Source organism: Lagopus muta, chromosome 20, assembly GCF_023343835.1.
Source record: "Lagopus muta isolate bLagMut1 chromosome 20, bLagMut1 primary, whole genome shotgun sequence".
In the NCBI taxonomy this organism is placed as follows: domain Eukaryota; kingdom Metazoa; phylum Chordata; class Aves; order Galliformes; family Phasianidae; genus Lagopus; species Lagopus muta.
In genome coordinates this window covers 3,083,083-3,101,040 of record NC_064452.1, presented here as the reverse complement: position 1 = coordinate 3,101,040, position 17,958 = coordinate 3,083,083, and the positions used below count along the sequence as shown (strand labels likewise).

The 17,958-nt window shown below is 39.2% G+C and overlaps 1 protein-coding gene across 2 annotated transcripts in view; it reads left to right on the top strand.

The window, feature by feature from the left end:
- The window catches only part of ULK2 (unc-51 like autophagy activating kinase 2), a 37,166-nt gene extending 19,345 nt beyond the window's left edge, over positions 1-17,821 (top strand). For both annotated transcript variants that reach the window (XM_048966550.1, XM_048966551.1), the window contains 17 exons: positions 308-396; positions 760-931; positions 1,394-1,454; positions 1,709-1,801; positions 4,391-4,528; positions 5,631-5,776; positions 6,126-6,206; positions 8,883-9,169; positions 9,325-9,518; positions 10,022-10,131; positions 10,798-10,950; positions 11,688-11,896; positions 13,166-13,344; positions 14,213-14,331; positions 14,693-14,850; positions 15,768-15,903; positions 15,991-17,821. In XM_048966550.1, the coding sequence (XP_048822507.1) occupies positions 308-396; positions 760-931; positions 1,394-1,454; positions 1,709-1,801; positions 4,391-4,528; positions 5,631-5,776; positions 6,126-6,206; positions 8,883-9,169; positions 9,325-9,518; positions 10,022-10,131; positions 10,798-10,950; positions 11,688-11,896; positions 13,166-13,344; positions 14,213-14,331; positions 14,693-14,850; positions 15,768-15,903; positions 15,991-16,058 (2,393 nt within the window). In that variant the 3' untranslated portion in view covers positions 16,059-17,821. The remainder of the gene's footprint in view (positions 1-307; positions 397-759; positions 932-1,393; positions 1,455-1,708; positions 1,802-4,390; positions 4,529-5,630; positions 5,777-6,125; positions 6,207-8,882; positions 9,170-9,324; positions 9,519-10,021; positions 10,132-10,797; positions 10,951-11,687; positions 11,897-13,165; positions 13,345-14,212; positions 14,332-14,692; positions 14,851-15,767; positions 15,904-15,990) is intronic.
- The last annotated feature ends 137 nt before the right edge of the window (positions 17,822-17,958 follow it).

The window sequence follows — 17,958 nt, the reverse complement described above, 5'->3', positions numbered from 1 at the left end:
TAAATGAATGTTGGGGCCTGGAGGGGAATTAAAATCTGCCTTATTCCTGAGATGTTTTCTTAAGTCTGACTTTTACATTCTACTGTGAGCCTCAGAGTTGAATCTTTTTCAGTACTATGCTGTGCTGACACACAACTCTCATTCCTTTCACATTTCAACTTAAAGCCCATGTGTGTTTAAGGATACGTGGTGTTTATACATTCATATGAAAGTTTATGGATGAAAAGTAGTGAGGAAATGAGTTTGTTTGCAATTCAGGCTTTCAGAATGCTAAACCCACGTTTTTGTTTGGGTTTTCCTCTTTTAGCCTGTCCCGTACCAGTGCCCACATACGCAGGCTCAGTCTCTGGCAGTTCCTGTGGCAGCTCACCTTCCTGCCGTTTTGCTTCTCCTCCAGTAAGTTCCCCCTTTTACAAAACAATCTCTAGAAAATATTTTCTGTAATGTTTGGCCAAGAATTAGCTCTGTAAATTCTTGGACACAGAATAGCTCTCAAGTAAACCACTATCTTTTTCTAGAAAAATTGTTAATGTTTTGGTTCTGTCTTGCTTCTTGTGTTGTATTTTATGGGTGGGTTTTTTTTGTTGTTTGTTGTTCTAAAGACTTAAAACGTGATCCAGAATGTGAAATTATTTTGATTATTTGGCCTATGGTGGTGATAATTCCTACTTCAGAGGCTTTATTCTGAAAAGAGCAATTTTACCTTATGAATCAATAGATTTGTAGCAGAGGTTTCTTACTCCTCCTTCCCTGCTTCAGTCTCTTCCAGACATGCAGCATATTCAAGAAGAAAACTTGTCTTCCCCTCCATTGGGTCCTCCAAACTATCTTCAAGTGTCTAAGGACTCTGCCAGTACCAGTAGCAAGAACTCTTCCTGTGACACAGACGACTTTGTTCTTGTCCCACACAACATCTCTTCAGACCACTCATGTAAGAACCTTCCCTATTTTTACATTTTAAAACGTTTTTCACTGATAACATATCTTCGTCTTGCTATTGTTTGTCTCTCTTTTCTCTAAATATGTGTCCGTTCATATTGAATCTAATTTATTCACTTTTGTTTACTTTTTGAAGGAAGGCTATTTGGTATTTGTCCATGTCCATATGGGACATTTTTATCTGCAACTGAGTGACCAGATATGCCAAGATTGTAAGTCATGCCCGTTTTAAGTCATGGGCAGTGTTGGACTTCGGCAGTGGAGCATTTGTTGTAGGTCACATCTGAGGCATTTTCTTATGCAAAGCAACTTGTAGAAAACTTGTATGTGTTCACAGAAGTTTGTCAGAGGTTTTTATTCTTATATCAGTAATACTGGAGAGTTTTGTTGTTTTTTTTTTTTAAGATTGTGCCTCATGATGTGGGTTTTCAGTGTGTTCTTCTTTTTGCTGTAGATGATATGCCATTGGGAGCAGCTGGCAGGCGGGCTTCGAGCGAGTTCTTGATGTGTGGAGGGTAGGTGTGCTGAGCTTCATCCAAAAAAAGTCTCATGTTCTAAAACGGGTACTGTAGCTGTAGAAGATGTTGCTGGGCTTTTTGGCATTTGATGGATTTACATAGCTGTGAGTGAACTTTCTTGAAGATTAATACAGCAAGTTGAATTTAATATGAATGTGTCAGCAGCTTAAATCCAGAAAGCTTTGCTGCAAAGCAGGTAGTTTCTCTGATGTGAAGAACAGCCTGTTTGACAGCGTTTCTTGTTTTCACAGGCAGTCACCATTAACTATTTCTGGAAGCTCAGGAACTGTACAGAAACCATCCTCAACCTCTTCTCGAAGTACTGCTTCTGGTACAACTAACAGGTGTGTGATGGAGGCTTAGTATTTCCTTTTTAAAAAAAGGTTCTTTGGTGTATGTTTGATTAGTTTGTTTTTATTGTGGATTACTATAGGAAACTGAATTGAAATGGCTGCACTTAATGCAATGTAGTGGCTGATGGCTCCACAGCTGACTTCTGGTTCAGATTCACCCCAAAAAGATTTCCTTGAGGAAAGTGAGCTTTATTCTGGCTGATTATAGCTTGAACTGTCTAAAGACAGAAACTTCAGAAACAGAATTAATTTGTTCTTTTTGTGTGATGAAGCACGACATGTTCCTTGTTTACTGAGTCAAGATGTTCAATGTAGTTTACTTTTCGAGAAGTAATTGTGAGAAAAGAGGAATTTAAAGCCCATTTTGCAATGGGTTTGTGTCTCATGCATAGACTGTCTTGTGTCTTCTAATTGCTTGCAGAGATATGGCTTCTGTGAAAGCAGTTATTGTAAATTTCACATTTGTGGCTTGCAAGATACCAAAGAAGCTACATGTAACATGTATTGCAGCTTTTTAATCAGCAGGGCTATTTAACAAGGGCCTTTTCTGCCTCTTTGAAACTTGAAACTTGCAGACCAAGTTTCTAATAGTTCAAAATGAATTTTATCAGTAGTGCTTGATATCTTTCATGGATTATATTGGAAACTTGATTCTGATCTTTAGCTATTTATGTAAAGGTAAACAGAAGGCGTAGATTTGTCATTTGACCAAGTAATAAATTTCATGTTTTCAGTACAAAATAGAGAGTGAGTGACTAAATGGGGAATAAAGCTCTTATGCTGGGTGTATTTTTGGCTTACACTACAACTACGGAGCTGCAAGTCAGCATTATTTGTTTAGAAATGCTTGTCACAAGAAAAGTTTGCTACTTTGTGCTGATCTTTTTGCAGTTTGTGAAAAAGCTGCTGACAGGGGTTGTCAATGAAGCTGTGGTCTTACGTTGTGTGTTTAAGGGCAAAAACTCTGAATTGTTTGGTTGTGAAGATCTGTTTGCTCTGGATTGACCGTTTACAAAAAATGCATTGTAATTTTTTATTTTAAGTTGTTACTCATCACAGTTTCTAGAATTACAGCTCTAATGAAAATATGCAAGTTTTATTTTCTGTATGTTACTAAGTAAAGAGCTAAATGGTTTGTGGTTAGAGAACAGGTGCCTACTGGTCACATTTTCAGTGGTTGTACTACAGCAGTTTGATTGAGTTATTGGTGGAATAAATGCAGACTCACTGCTTGGGGCGTCATCTCAAGGCAGCAGTGTGTGCATCTTGTATCTACCAGATGCTTTGGGTTTTGGTTATTTTTTGCTGTGAAACGTTCTTTCCTTGTGTGTCATTGTTTTCAGAATGTTGTTATGCCCTGTGAAACAGTGAATTTTTCTGATTAGCTGATCAAACTATATGAATTGCACCCATAATTAAGCTGCTTTATGGCAAGTGGAGGAAGCTGTGATGTTTCTCAGGCTCCAGGCAGGATAAGTGGAGGCAGTTCATTCCTCTGTGGTTAATTCCTACTTTTATTCTCTATGCTGAGACACTCAGTGAGCATGGATTTAAAATCAGTGGTACTTGTGAGGCTGCAAAAAAGTGTTGGTACAGATTTATTCAGATCTATTAAAGCTGACTTTCAGATAACTCAATATCTGGGAACTGGGTGGCAATAAAAGGACAAATTGTGTTCTTTTGCTAAGGGAGAACTGTGTGTATGAGGAAGTTGTATTTCATTTTCAGAGGTTGCAAAGGGAGTGTGACGGAGTCATAAATCCCCAGTTCTGTTCAGCTGTATCCACGTAGTGGTGTAACTGCTTGTTTTCTAGAGCTCGTGGTGGAACTTTTTTCACATCTTCTCTGAGAATCTCTAATCTTTGCCTTTCTCTTCTCTGAAGTGTTGATCAATAAAGGGCCAGATACCAAGCTGATTATCTTCCAAAAAGTCCTTGAGTTTGAAATCCTTTTTGTCTAGCTCTTTTAAAAGTGTTGGTAACTGATTACACTGTGGTGGTTTCATTCCCTTATCTGGCAGTACACTGAGGTGAGCCAGGTCACTGACACATGGTTGAACTTGGGTAATACTAATCTGCAGTTTGCGTCTGTGGATTAATGTTCAGGTGTGTGGTTTTGGTCGTTTTGTCAGGGGTTGGTTACATAACATGTTTTCCTTTTGCAAGTTCACTCTGTCTCATGGGATATCTCGGCGCTTTAGTGGCTTTTGTACACATTCCAGCCCTGCTGCTGAACTTCCTGTTCTTAGTGCAGTGGGTTTTCCTAGAACGCTATTTTGAAGCGTTGTAAACAGAGCAGGCAGATTGGCAGGAAGGTGAAGGGATCTGTAGATTGCTGTGATGCATAACGAAGTGTACAGCACTTCAGCCTGTGTAAGAGAGGCAGTTAGTAACAAACAGATCTCAGCCTTCTGCAGAGTGCCAGAGCTAGACCAGGACAGGCGAAGATATGCTGCGTGCACGGAGCATGGGATCAGATTTTCCACTTCCCAGATTTTCTTGAAACTTTGAGGATGGTACAATTTAGTGAAAGATCTGCCTACCTCTGTTCATCTCCTCTCTTTGCACCTTCCAACTTCAGGCATTGCCAGCCTTCTGTATCCCCTCGCAGCGAAACAGCACCTATCCCAGTTCCTACTCAGCTACGGAATTACCAGCGTATAGAACAGAACCTCTCCTCTACTGCCAGCCCCGTGTCAAACCCCCACGGATCACCAAGGTGAGTTTTCAGACTCCTTTTTCTTGGTTCTAGTAGTATTTGTACCCTACAGATATCTGTGCTTTCTTATTGATGTCTTTTTATTTTTTTGACACAGCCCCATAATAGAGGGGCATTTTAATGAGAAATAATAGTCCTTCACAATCTCAAGATTGTTGAATGGGCAGTTGACATTTTTCAGTAAAACAAGATGAACTTGTTCCTTTGCTCAAATGCAATGCAGGAGAATAAAAAGATGAAGCTTTGCTCTTTTTGATTTCTCTTTGTGTAATATGCAGTGTTACATCATAAACTAGAAAGTCAGTAATAAGTTGGGTTCTGTTTTCACACATGCAGTGATGAGTTGGATGCATTGTTTTGTCAAATATCAAGGAATCAATTTTTTTTGCATGCTAATTAACTAGCTTGTCTTAATACAAAGCTCCAGTGTGCTAGATTTATTCTGTGCCTTGCAATCAACAGGATTGGGGTGGTAAAGGTCAAAGACTCAGAAACAGACTGCTTAGAACTCTGGAGTTCTTTACAAAAACACAGTTCCTTCCTTTTTTTAATTTTTGTCTTCAAGATCTGATTTTGCAGTTGTTTCTGCACTTGAGAAAGTGCCTTTCTGTAAAATATTTGTTGTCAGTGGCTGAACTTTATTCCAAGTCTAATACTTAAAACATTATGGTAATTTTTATTGTAAATTCCTTCCTTTTCCTACCATAAAAACAAACATGTATGTCAATGTGTTTCACTCAGTAGTAAAATTCATGTAATGTCTGAACAGCAGGAATCCATTTGCTAAGAACTATTTAAAATTTCTACAGTTAACAGACAGACTGCTGTGACTTAAGTTTCCTTAGGTTCCAAAACCCTCAGTGTGGACAAAGGGAATTGTATCTTGTTTTCAAAATGAGAGACTTATTAGTTTAATAAGCCTCAACTTCATAATTCTGTTTAAATATCAGAGTTGTGTGTTGGTTTTTGTTTTTTTAATCATTGTACTCCTATGGGAATTCAGAATCTTATCTCAAGAAACCACAGTTGCATGGTTACTGTAACTGGTAACTGTAGTGTGTTAAACAACTATTTTCTTTCTCTTTTTTTTTTCTTTTTCCAGAGCTGGGGTTGTCAGACGCTCAAATACCAGCCCAATGGGCTTCATGAAGATGGGCTCCTGTTCTCCAATACCAGCTGATGCTGTGCAGGGTGTTGGGCGCAGGTTATCCACGGGGTCTTCAAGGCCATATTCTCCTTCACCACTAGGTAAGCTGCAGTTCTAATTCTTACTCATTCTCAGTAATTAGCAAGGATTTAGCTGAAGCAGTAATTCAGAAAACAAATTCCTGTTTAAAACTTCAACTGAAATTTGCCCAAATAGATCATAGAATCACGTAGATTGGGAAAGACTTTCAAGATAGTATAATCCAACATTGGCCTGACCTACCAGATCACATCCCTTACGTCCACATCCACATGTCTCTTAAACATCTCCATGGCTGGGGCTCTGCCACTTCCCTATGCAGCCCATTCCCATGTTTGATCACCCACTCCTTGAAGAAATAAGTAGGTGAAGAGTAAAGCATAAATTCACATTTTGATTTTATTTACTTAGTTGGAACTATACCTGAGCAGCTCAGCCACTGTTGTTGCGGACAGCTTCAAGGTCATGAGTCCAGGAGCAGAAACTTCTCAGGTGAGAGACTTTGGACAATAACACAACCAGTACAGTTTTGATTAAACCTTCCACAGAGTTTCATGAAAGAGGAGGGGCAGCATGACATTAGTGTGGGTTAATGGGAGGCATTTGGTAAGCTGTGCACTGAGATTCTGTAGAAACTTAGCCTGGGTTTGGCTGTGTCAGGACTCGTTTCTCCGTATTTAATTGCCTACACAATCAGAAGTTTGTTGTTTTGTTTTTTACCCAAGTTGAATAGCAACTCTAACACCTGTCTTTAACAAGGGATGAGATGGGATAGATGAGATTATAATGAATGGTCTGAACATGTTTCTCAGAATCTGATTTTGATAGACCAGCGTCAGAAAAGGGAAGAACTACCAGTGTGCGGTGTGTGGCATGTTCTCATCACTCTCTTAGGGAATTGCCAGGAATCTGATGTTAATATTGCTAAGCTTTCAGTAAGCTTTGCAAGTCATAAATTGTTCCGGTGCACCAGGAGGCGGCAGCAGGGGTGGGAGAGTATTTTTTACTGTACACACAACTTAGATGCAAGCTCTTCTTTGTCCAGAATACCAGCTACACTCTTTATTTTGACCTTTTAGGGAAGTGTTTAAACAACAATGTGTGTTATTTTTCCTGCTTTAATGCTTCCCAAAATTCTCTGGAGGTAATAACCTTCATTTCTTGGAGTTTATATTTCAGATATCTGGACATTAAATAAGTTTTATGATGTCTTAAAAATGTCCCTCATAACTGTTACACTGCTGGCAATCTCAACAAAAGACTAGGAATGAGTAAAGCCTCAGATTTGAAATAGTCTCTTGTATTTTAAAAGAAAAATAAAAAAGCTGAGGAGAAAATGAAGGGAAAACAAAGCTGTGTGAGCTCCTCTTTTGTTCCATCTTTTCGGGATAGCTCTGTTTTGTGGCTCTAGGAGTATTTAATGTTTCATTTCTCTGTCTGTTTCCTGCAATCTATTCCTATTTGATTTTATTGTTTCTTAATTTCCAGTGACTGCAGTGTTATTTCTGCTTGTAAAATACCACAAATGGCAGCATGTCTGCTTTTCAGCATTTAAATGGGTAAATTGACTTTGCTTCAGGGTGAAGTGAGATCATCTGTACAGAGATTTTCTAGGGACTGAAGATGCCTGTCTTAATGCAGCTTCTGAACTAATTGAGTTACCCTTTGCTGCTGCCAGTGGCAGCAGAGGAGAGTTTGAATTCAGAAGCCTACCCAGTGGTGGGAATGACACTAGAACAGCAACCAGGGAAATTTAAGGCTGCTTTTTGAGATAAAGCTGAATTTAGTGCTGTGGGACAGACAAGCAGGCTGATTTCAATGGAGTTGAAATTTCATGAGTATAGAATTTAGGGGATTTAGTGAGGAGTAGACTGGAATACTCTGCTGGAGCTTCAGGCAGAAGGTCTGTTCTAAAGCACATTGTTTAAATGGAGAGGAATGCAATCAAAATGAAATGGCTTATATTCAAAGTCTAACTACCAAGAGCATAAGCTTAAGAAGGTTGCAGAATGTGGCTTAGCAGCTGGGCACTTTACTGAGCAAACTGCAAGAAGTTGGATGTTGGCTCCACTTCACAAATATACGCTTGAAGAACAATCTTGGAAAATTGCCTTGGCCAGCTGCTGAGAATTTTGCATACTAAGTCATGGTACAGCCTAGGAACAAATAGAATAGTGTAAGCTTTGCCATTTCTTTTTAAGGCAAATGGGATTTTTAGCACTTTGTTCTTTGGAGTTACAGTGGTATACATTTTATCTGGAAAGCTGTGGCCACAGGGCTGAAGTCTTATGTATTGTTTGAAACTGCACCATTCCTCCTCTTGAAACTTAAAAATACCACATGGAAGATACAATTTTAATCAAATATTGGATTTTTTATATTGAAAGTGGAAGAGAACCTTTTGGGTAGGTGAGATGTTCATAGGAGTGTTTCCTTACAGTCCTCTGCTTGCAGATTACAGCTCTTCCATTTCAATTTGCTTTACGAGAAACTTTGCATTCATACCGAAGTGTGGACTTTCTTTGTACATGGTGAGCTTTTGAAAAACATCTGACAACCTAAAAATAAATGGCTGCCCTAATAATGATCCTAAAATGTTTCATTTGAATAACTTGTTTATTCAGGTTTTTGTTTTTTAATACCTACTTTTCTCACAGAAACTGTGAGGGAAGCAGCCTTTTGTGTCTGCAGATGAAATTATTACAAACAAAAAAAGTCATTAACACACAACTTTGTATTCACATGCTGTTTACAAGAATGCAATTCCAATACTTGAAAACCTCTTTTCAGTTTAGAGTCCTGGTTGGCTGTGCTTGAAATTTTAGCATTGGTTATGCCATTCCTGCTCAATCCAACCACTTTATATGTCTTGGAGTAGGTTGCCAGAAGTAGTGCAGCTGCCAGTACAGCTGTCACCCTGCAATCTTGCCTCTTTGGCAGCTTGAATGTGAGTGTCATCTCATCAAGTGTATGTAGCCTCAGCCCGTATAGTCAACAGGATAAATCCGTCCTGTTTGCCATTTAGTGAGCTGATAATCAAACACGTATCTCAGTAGTGCATCCTTATCTCCTTTCAGATTAATGATGCTCTCCAGTGTTTTGAGTTTCGTTGATACATTTCCAAGCACTGCACGTAGAAATCTTTTTCACTGCTTTTCATCCCTACAGGTTCTCCAATACCACCATCTCAGTCTCCACAGTCACTTCTGATGGGAGCTAGGTTGCAAAGTGCACCTACTCTCACGGATATTTACCAGAACAAGCAGAAGCTCAGAAAGCAACATTCAGACCCAGTGTGCCCATCCTATGCTGGGTATGGATACAGTCATTCTCCACAACCAAGTAGGCCAGGTAGCCTGGGAACATCACCCACCAAGCACATGGGGTCATCACCGAGGAGTTCAGACTGGCTGTTCAAAACTCCTTTACCAACAATCATTGGTTCTCCTACTAAGGTAGGTTGAGTTTACCACTGTTTGCAAAATGTGAAGTGGTAACACGTTGTCTGAAACCATTCCCAAGAATATCTTGAGGTGCAAATCTTGTGTTTCTTGTTGTTGGTTTTGTTTATTTCTAATATATTTTTTCTTTGTTTTTTTTATTCTTTAAGGCAACAGCTCCCTTCAAAATACCTAAAACACAAGCATCCTCAAATTTGCTGGCCCTGGCAAATCGCCAGGGATCTGTAGATGCTCCTTTGCAGCCTAAAGACATCACTGAACCAAGGGACTTTGCACACTTTCACTCGACACAAGGAAGTGACAAGCATGCAGGAGAGCAGCACAGTAAAGCTACGTTTGGCAGGTAGGCATTGCAGTATTTATGACCTGGAAAGTTGAGTAAATAATTTGACAGAAGAATGTACATTGCACACAGCCATTTGGAGGGGTGGAGCATGCAAAAAATGAGCTGTGAGGAGATACTGATGTTTAGTATATACAACAAGCTTTTTGTACTGTGTATAAACGTTGCAGAGACTTCCTGAAGCACTTTGTGTTGTTGTCTGGTGTTGTTATCTAGTTCCTTTTTGTTTTGATTATCTGACTGTGCAAGTCTCACCGACTCTCTGAAGCCTGTTTGATTTTCTTTTGAACATCTAGATGGCAAAACTGGCAGTATTCATTTTTAAGATGAAAGGGTTCATCTATAGTTAGCTCTGTCTCAATATGTCCATGATGAACAGTGAGGTTTCCAGTCATTTTGTACTTGTGTTGAAAGCTTCTCTGTAACAAATATTAAGAATCTGCTGCAAATTAGGAACATTTTGCCCTAAATTTTTATTGAATGTGTGTGTTTTTTCTGTCTAGATCTGTTAGTACTGGGAAGCTCTCAGATCAACAGGTAAAGACTGCCCTCGGTGGCCAGTTATACCAAGGCAGTACAGACAGCCTGAATACAGAGCGACCAATGGATACAGGTAAGGAACAGATGGATGTGTTTAAGTGGTCCATATATACTATAGCTTTTTTCAGCCAACCAGATAGAGTTCTGCTTCCAACTTCAGTTGTTGGTTGAGACACTTAAGCTTTTTTTATTATTATTTTCCTTAAGGAGATATGTTCTTTAATATAACTTTTAAAATAAGTGAGACAAGAAAGCATCAATTTCTGTGATAAATAAGAAATATTGCTGCTTCCTGGAGTGGCTAGAGGTTTTGTTTTTTCAGTACATTTGTGGCTGTTTCACTTCCTAATTCCAACTTGTTTTCGTCTGAAAGCCAGCTTATGTAATTCTGGTTCTTTTTTCTTTACTTTTTTTTTTTTTACCTTCTTCTTTCTCCCCACAAACAGCTAATACCTTGCTACAAATGGCCAACGGGAGATCTGGGTTTGATGTGAGAAGTTCTGCGGACAGGGCTAGTCTTTAGACCAGCCAAACCTGTCTTTAGAATTTTTCTGTTGCAGCTTTTGCTGCAGGACTGATGTCACTCAGCTTGTTTTATTTGCTGTCAGAACTCCTTACTAGTACAAGTCTTGATACATCAACATATGTTGTCTTGCAGAACTCCAGTTTTCTGTATGTAATTGCTAACCTATGTGATTGCATGTAATAGGGACTAATTTCAGGAAATTTTCTCTTCCAGCCCCAGCAGGGGCCTATGGCATCGCAGTGGCACCTCCTTCCATGGGAAGTGGGGCAAGTTCTCGGGCTGTCATGTTTACTGTTGGGTCCCCTCCAAGCAGTGCCACCCCTCCTACCTGCACCCATATGGTCCTCAGAACAAGAACCACCTCAGGTAAGTCCTCCTGCTGATGGCTGTTGTCAAACAGTGTTCAGACTTGCCCATCCCCTGGGGGCAGTAACCTGCTTACTGCCTTGCGCAGTGGGTCCTCTGGGCCAGGCAAAAAAAACAAAAAGCACTCTGCAAAAGCTGAGATGCACCTTAGATTTCTTCTGCCTTTTGTCTCCTAAAAAGAGGGCCAGAGGCACCAGTTTACCATGCAGCAGTGCGTAACATCTTGAGTTACCCCTATAGGGATGTTTTAACCGCATTTATGGCAAAAGTGGAAAGAAATTATTAGACTTCTGATTCTGCATTTTGCCTGCTGCAGTATGTTATAGTAGAAGCAAGATGAAAGATGTGTGAGCTGACTTCATCTCAGCATGTTGGCTATATTGTCAAATAGCAATGATCTCAAGGTAGAGGCCAGAATCTGCTCAGGGTGAGCAGGACTCTATATTTGCAGCAGTGTGCTTTCATAAATTGTAAGAAAACCTTTGTACTATTGGACTGCCTGCCTTGGAATCCTTGACAGCTGATATTCCAGAATCTATTTTATAAATCATCTCTGTACATTATAAAGCGTAGCCCTTGCATTCTCTACAGAGTGATGCAAGGAACAACAAAGAGAGCCTCCAAAGAGCGAATCTGTGGTGCCTACTGATTTGTCATTTGCTATCATCTGCAGCCCCAGAGCTGCAAGGTGGAACAACCTATTGGACTGAATGTGTGTGTGTTATTTTTCCTTGTAGTTGGATCAAACAGTTCTGGAGGGTCTCTCTGCTCTACTAGTGGCCGTGTATATATGGGCTCGCCTCCTGGTATTTATATGGGTTCTTCTCCTCCGGGAGCCGAGGCAGCTCCAAGTCTGAAGTACATGCCTTATGGTACTTCGCCTCCCAGCTTAGAGGGCTTTATCACTTTTGAAGCTCCTGAATTGCCTGAGGAAACTTTAATGGAGGTATAGAAAAACAATTTAATGTTTTATAATATAAAATGCTGATAAAACAGAGACGTGGTAAAAACACGACTGCTCAGTGTGCTTGGTAGCTGCTGCTTCTCTCAGATACTCCTCTTTAAAATCTGGAAAATACTCCTGTGTCAATTGTGACTATTTCTCTTTGGTAGTTATTCCTGGCATTTCTTGTATTTTAATAGGTAACCAAAGGAACATGACTGCTTTTGTTCACCAGAGCCTTCCAAAGAGGCCTCTGTTTTAATGCCAAGTCTCTGGATGTGGGTGCTGACAGAAGCAATGTCCTTCTGGGCGTTGTTCCTAACTGCTTCCTCACAGATGACGTTGCATCCTACTTGTGGGAAGAGTGTTCTGTTTTTCATTTTTATTTTTTTTATGAGTGGTGGAATGTTGCTTTGAAAACACACTTTGGTGTGGTGTTTCACCAGGATGCTCTCCTTGATCTATAAATTTCTTAGGGCAGATCGCTGTTCTATTTTCTCATTCACATCTTGCTGGAAAGTGTTTGGGTTCTTACCACATCCGTATTTTATAATATGAATGTTTGACAGTGCACTGTATTCTTCCCACAGACAGAGTTTAAAATGTATTTAGACCTGCACTGCTCATGAAAAGACGATGAATATTGCTGAGATGCATTTGTTTTGTTTTGCAGGTTGATTTTTTTTTAAACAATGTAGTGTCTGTTTTAGATGTCAGTAAACAGTGAGTTGTTGGCTCCAATTTGTTTGGTTTAAGTGGAAAATTTGGCAGCAGACACTTTTTAGTACAATATAATTCTAGATCTAACTGTAGAGTGAAGCAGATAAGTAAGAAGCTGCAGATCAGTTCTCTTATAGGTATCAAGTCTGTTGTATAATAAAAGCCAAATGTTCCTTCTGGCTTCTCACACAAATGCTGAGCATACTTCTGGGTTGCTGATAATACAATAACAAGTAATACATCCCACTTGTGATTTTCTTAGTTGCTCAAGTTTCAAGAAACACAGAACTCCACGTCCCAGTTTCTCTGGCTTTTTTGAAAGACTCTCAAGTATAAGCTCCAGTATCTTGAAATCATTAACAAAGAAAGAACAAATTAGTATCTGTTGATGGTTTTGGACTCATTTGATTCTGAAATCTCTACTGCTGACTGTTATTTCTGCATAGAATTAACATACCAAAAGAACCTCAAGTGGTTAAAAAGAGTTCTAAGTGTACTTACTTGCCTTATGACTTAGAATGGTTAAACTGCTGTCTTGTTTCCTTTTGACAGAGAGAACATACAGATACCCTGCGTCATCTAAACGTGATGCTGACATTCACAGAATGTGTTCTGGATCTGACAGCATTACGGGGAGGAAACCCAGACCTGTGTACTTCTGCAGTGTCACTGTACCAAATCCAAGAGAGCGTAGTTGTTGATCAGATCAGCCAGCTAAGCAAAGAGTGGGGGTAAGTGTGTGATCAAAAAGTAGCAGAATTAGTGAATATCAGACAAAAAATGCATTTGGACAAACTGTGCCTTCTTTTTCATTGGAGCTATTGATTTTGTAGGAATGCACTTTTAGCAACTGAAAGCACATTAGGAGTATATAGCAAAGGATACATTTGCTAGCATATAATTGAGAAAACTCTGTTTTCTGATCTACCACAAAACTGGGGGAAGTGATGAGGATTTGCAGGTTTGTGGTGCAGTGTAGTTCACTTCTGAATCTGGAAATACAAGTGCCATCTCATTTGAAGATCTGAGCCCTCTGTGGTCCTGCTGACCAGGCTGAAACAGCTGCACTGAAGTGAAGGCTGAAAAGAGAAAAGTCGTGTTCAACCTTGACCTTAGATCAGTGTAGCCAGTCAGCCCTAAAGCAAACTCAAAAACAAGGAGAGACAGGAGAAATTTGAAGTGGTCGGAAAGGGCAGTTCCACTTCCTGCCTTCTTCCTGGAAAAAAAAAAAGGTATGTAGTATGTACACCCTGCAAAGTGTGTTTGCTTTTCACAGCTGTGAGAATTCCATGGGCATAGGAAATGACACTGCAAGAAAAATAGACCCAGTTGTTTGTGGTACAGCATTGACTTCAAGCAGTCGGCCACCGCAGAGAAGTGTTCCTTTTAAAAATGCCTACGTTGAAGCAGATGTACTCTCAACCAGTGGCAGGGGGTTTGTGGAGGGGAAGGAGAGGTGAAGGTGCATTTTCAACGTCTTCCTTTTCTGCTGCTGCTGAGTCCTGTGTAGGATAAAGATAAAGAATGGAGACTGCCTGAAGTTTGAATGTGTTCAAGGAAGGGTTTTTTTAATACATAATTATTCTTATTTCCCTCCAGACAAGTAGAGCAGCTTGTGTTATATATGAAAGCAGCCCAGTTACTGGCATCTTCTCTGCATCTTGCCAAAGCACAGGTCAAATCGGGGAAACTGAACCCATCCACTGCTGTTAAGCAAGGTTGGTGCAGCATAACCTCGTGTGCTTTGCTTGAGAATTTTCTTCAGTGATACATCACTCAAAAAGCTTAAGTTGCATCATTTTTGTTTTTCTTCTATACAAGAGAATTGTGGGATATGTACAGTTGCACAATTCTGGTAGTAAACAAAGACACAGCTTGCAACTGTTAAGAAATAGACAGTTATTAACTTGAAAAGGAAATGGTTTGTTATATTCTTCATTAATAGAAATGGCAGACTAAATAAATGTTGTGGTAAGTTTAAACAGATGAACTTTGCCTAGTGCTTAAGCAAGCTGAACTCAAACTATGCTTTTGGCTTGGGCATTTCTTTTATTAATTTCTTTCAATTTTTTTTTCCAGTTGTGAAAAGCCTCAATGAGAGATACAAATTCTGTATTGGTATGTGCAAGAAACTGACTGAAAAGCTGAATCGTTTCTTTTCGGACAAGCAAAGGTTCATTGATGAAATCAACAGTGTAACTGCAGAGAAACTCATCTACAGTTGTGCTGTAGAAATGGTAAGTGACTCCTTTTACCTAAAATATAGGATGTTGAGATTATTAGTACATTGCTTCCTTTTCTCACATACTGCTCTAACGTAATCAGAAAATAGAATGCATGTTTCCAGATTGCTCTTTGTGGTTATTTTTGTTAGTCTTTCACTTTCCTTCTTGCCTTCCCTTAACTGTGGCTAAAGTTCCTGGCAGATTCTGTTCCTCAGGGACCTTTCCTCTACATCAGCACATTTGGTACATAAACACTAGGAAACAAAGCCATGCAGTCTCTAAAAGCATACCCTCTGTGGATGCATCATCCAGTGAGGCTTACTGAAGCACAGAAACAACAGGAGTAGCTTCCTCAATCTACCAAGTCAGTTTAAGGAACGTTTGTCTTGTCCCTACAAAGCAGAAACAGTAGCAAACATGTAAAAGGATTTGTGTGTGTGTGTGTGTGTGATCAAGAAACTTTCTACCTGCCATGAAGCAGATGCAGTGAGTTTAGAGAATACTTCATCTAAAAAAGGAGTTCAGTCTTTTTTTAATACAGACATCACACAAAAAGTACTGGCAAATGTTGTGCTTAACCCTGACAATGGTGTGATCTTGCACAATTGATTTATCTTCTTTACAAGAGAATGTTGGTAATAGAACAAGCACAACTATTCATATGTTGTCACAATTTCAAAGTATGTTCTAACATATATAACCACAAGATCAAAAAGTACTTTTACAACTTATGTGCAGAATCTCCTTTGCTAATACTGCTTGTGGGCTCTGTTCTCTCAGGTTTTGTTGTCTTACTGTCATAAAAGCAGATCATCTTATTTAAGGCTTAAAAATAGTCTGTGATGACACTGTAATGTGATCCGTTTTGAATTTATCATTTCAGTATTTGCCTAAAGCAATTTATGTAACAATCTACTGAATGATTCTAGGTTCAGTCGGCAGCTCTAGATGAGATGTTTCAGCAAACTGAAGATATCACATATCGATACCACAAGGCAGCCTTGCTGCTGGAAGGACTGACTAAAATACTGCAAGACCCTGCAGATATAGAAAATGTGCACAAGTGTAAGTTTAAGCTGAATTATTGAAAATGAAATGGAATTATGAAATAACACTGAATTTGTGATTATTTTTTTATCATTCTGTTTTCAGATAAATCTAGCATTGAGCGAAGGCTTTCTGCACTCTGCTACAGCACAGTGGCTGTATATGAGCAGTAGAAATATCCCAAGGACCAGATGGTGTGAGCATAAGGGACCACATCACTGATAATGCACTTTTTTCACTACGGTTTAATTGTTGTCCTCGTTCTGCCCCACTTGGAAAGTGATTCTTACATTTCTGTGGTGACTACCAAAGAAGCAGCAGCTTATTCAAAGAGGAGAAATTCCAAAAGTACATTTGTAGAAAACCTGCCTTACAGATCCAGCAGCTCCTTTTTTCTTCCTAGCAACAGGATTAAAAAGAATCCGTCTTCACATTTCAAACTGATCCTTGTACACGTGCTTTGACTTGAATGATCAGGGTTTTTTTTTCCTCATGAGGTCTGTAGAGAGTGGATCCTTCTGCATCAGGTACATAAAGATGTCTCCCTCAGAAGGCTCCATCAAACGTTTGTGAAAATGTCTTTAAGTTGTCAGTATGATGTGGCCAAGTGAATTTGGGAAACCTTAACCATGTGCAAGAGCTGGTTGAAGCTTTTGGGGCTGAGCTGGCTTGTAGCTGAGCTGGCATGTTGGCTCAGCTTGTCATATGAAGAGATGATGAGAAAGCTCTTTTACATGGGGGAAAGCGGTAATGGAAGAAACTGAGCTCCATCTGTGCAAAATCCCCAGTGGGTTTTCAGCTGATGTGGATACGATTTGAAGATCTTCTTCCAAAACACTTTATTTTGCACTAATTTACTAAAGCAACTGTATATTCATTTTTGAAGAACTATACTAAAAAAAAATAAAAGAGAGAAGGCACAATGGACTTGGCTGAATTTCGTGTACATAAAATTCTTTTCAGAATTTCAAATGTAGCTTCTAGAAGACTTTCAAACAAACTGTAAAAACTTGTATTCATGTGAACCTTTCCATTTTATACCTATTTGTCTAATACTTGAGTAACTACTGCTCTGAACTTTTACAGTAATAGCAATGTTGAGTTGCTGGTTGTTTGCTTTTTATATAGATTTGGTTGCATCTTTTGTGCATGCAATTATGTGCATTAATGCCTGCAGTCTCTAGGGGTGTAACGACTCTCTAGTTTTGTTTCTTGGGCAGTATTACAATAAATACTGTAAACTGGGAGGTTCTGCGAGGAACCACACGAAAACAAAGTAATGTTGGAGTTTGAGATGCTGATTAATTGATGTAGAGTATCTACATTGTGTGTGTGTGTGAAAAATCAGGATTACTTTGTGTGCATTTTGAGGGAGAGGTGGGAAGCTTCATTTAGCCTTATAGGCATTATCATTTCAAGCATCCCATGAGATTATCAGGACAGTGATTTGCAAAGCATTTAGGCAGATCAGCTTCTCTGGAAATGGTTCCTGTAATTCATTTCTGGGACTTTTTTGTTACTCAACTGCTCGAATACTTGAATAAACCATTCTCCAGGACAAAATCATTTTAATCCTCTTAAATACAGTGGTCTGAACTATTTGACAAAGTTGTACAGGGCTTACACATCAAAATATCTTTCAGTGTTCGGATAACCATGTGTTTCCTTTTCTTTGACAGAGTAATGTACTTTTTACCTTATTTATCTGTATGAAATTCCAACAGTTAATTTGAAAGTGTTTGTTTATATAACGTTTGTATTTTTAGGTCTTTAATACAGTGTTTCTACCTCTCCTTTGTAATTGCATGCATTATTCTTGAAATTAGGTAATAACTCACTGAACTGTTGTGTAATAGCCTTTTTATTATGGCCTGTATAAATGTATATTAAGGTAAAATAAATACTGACACTAGAAGTGTTTCTATGGTAAAAATGAGTTTGTGTTTCTCTGTGACAAAGATCAGTGGTGTTAAATCAATCACTGAATCTTCTCTTGCCTCAGCAGTTGGATGTGCCATCGGGGCTGGATGGGGCAATGTGTTTCATTATGTCTGGAGAGCTCTGGGGACAAGG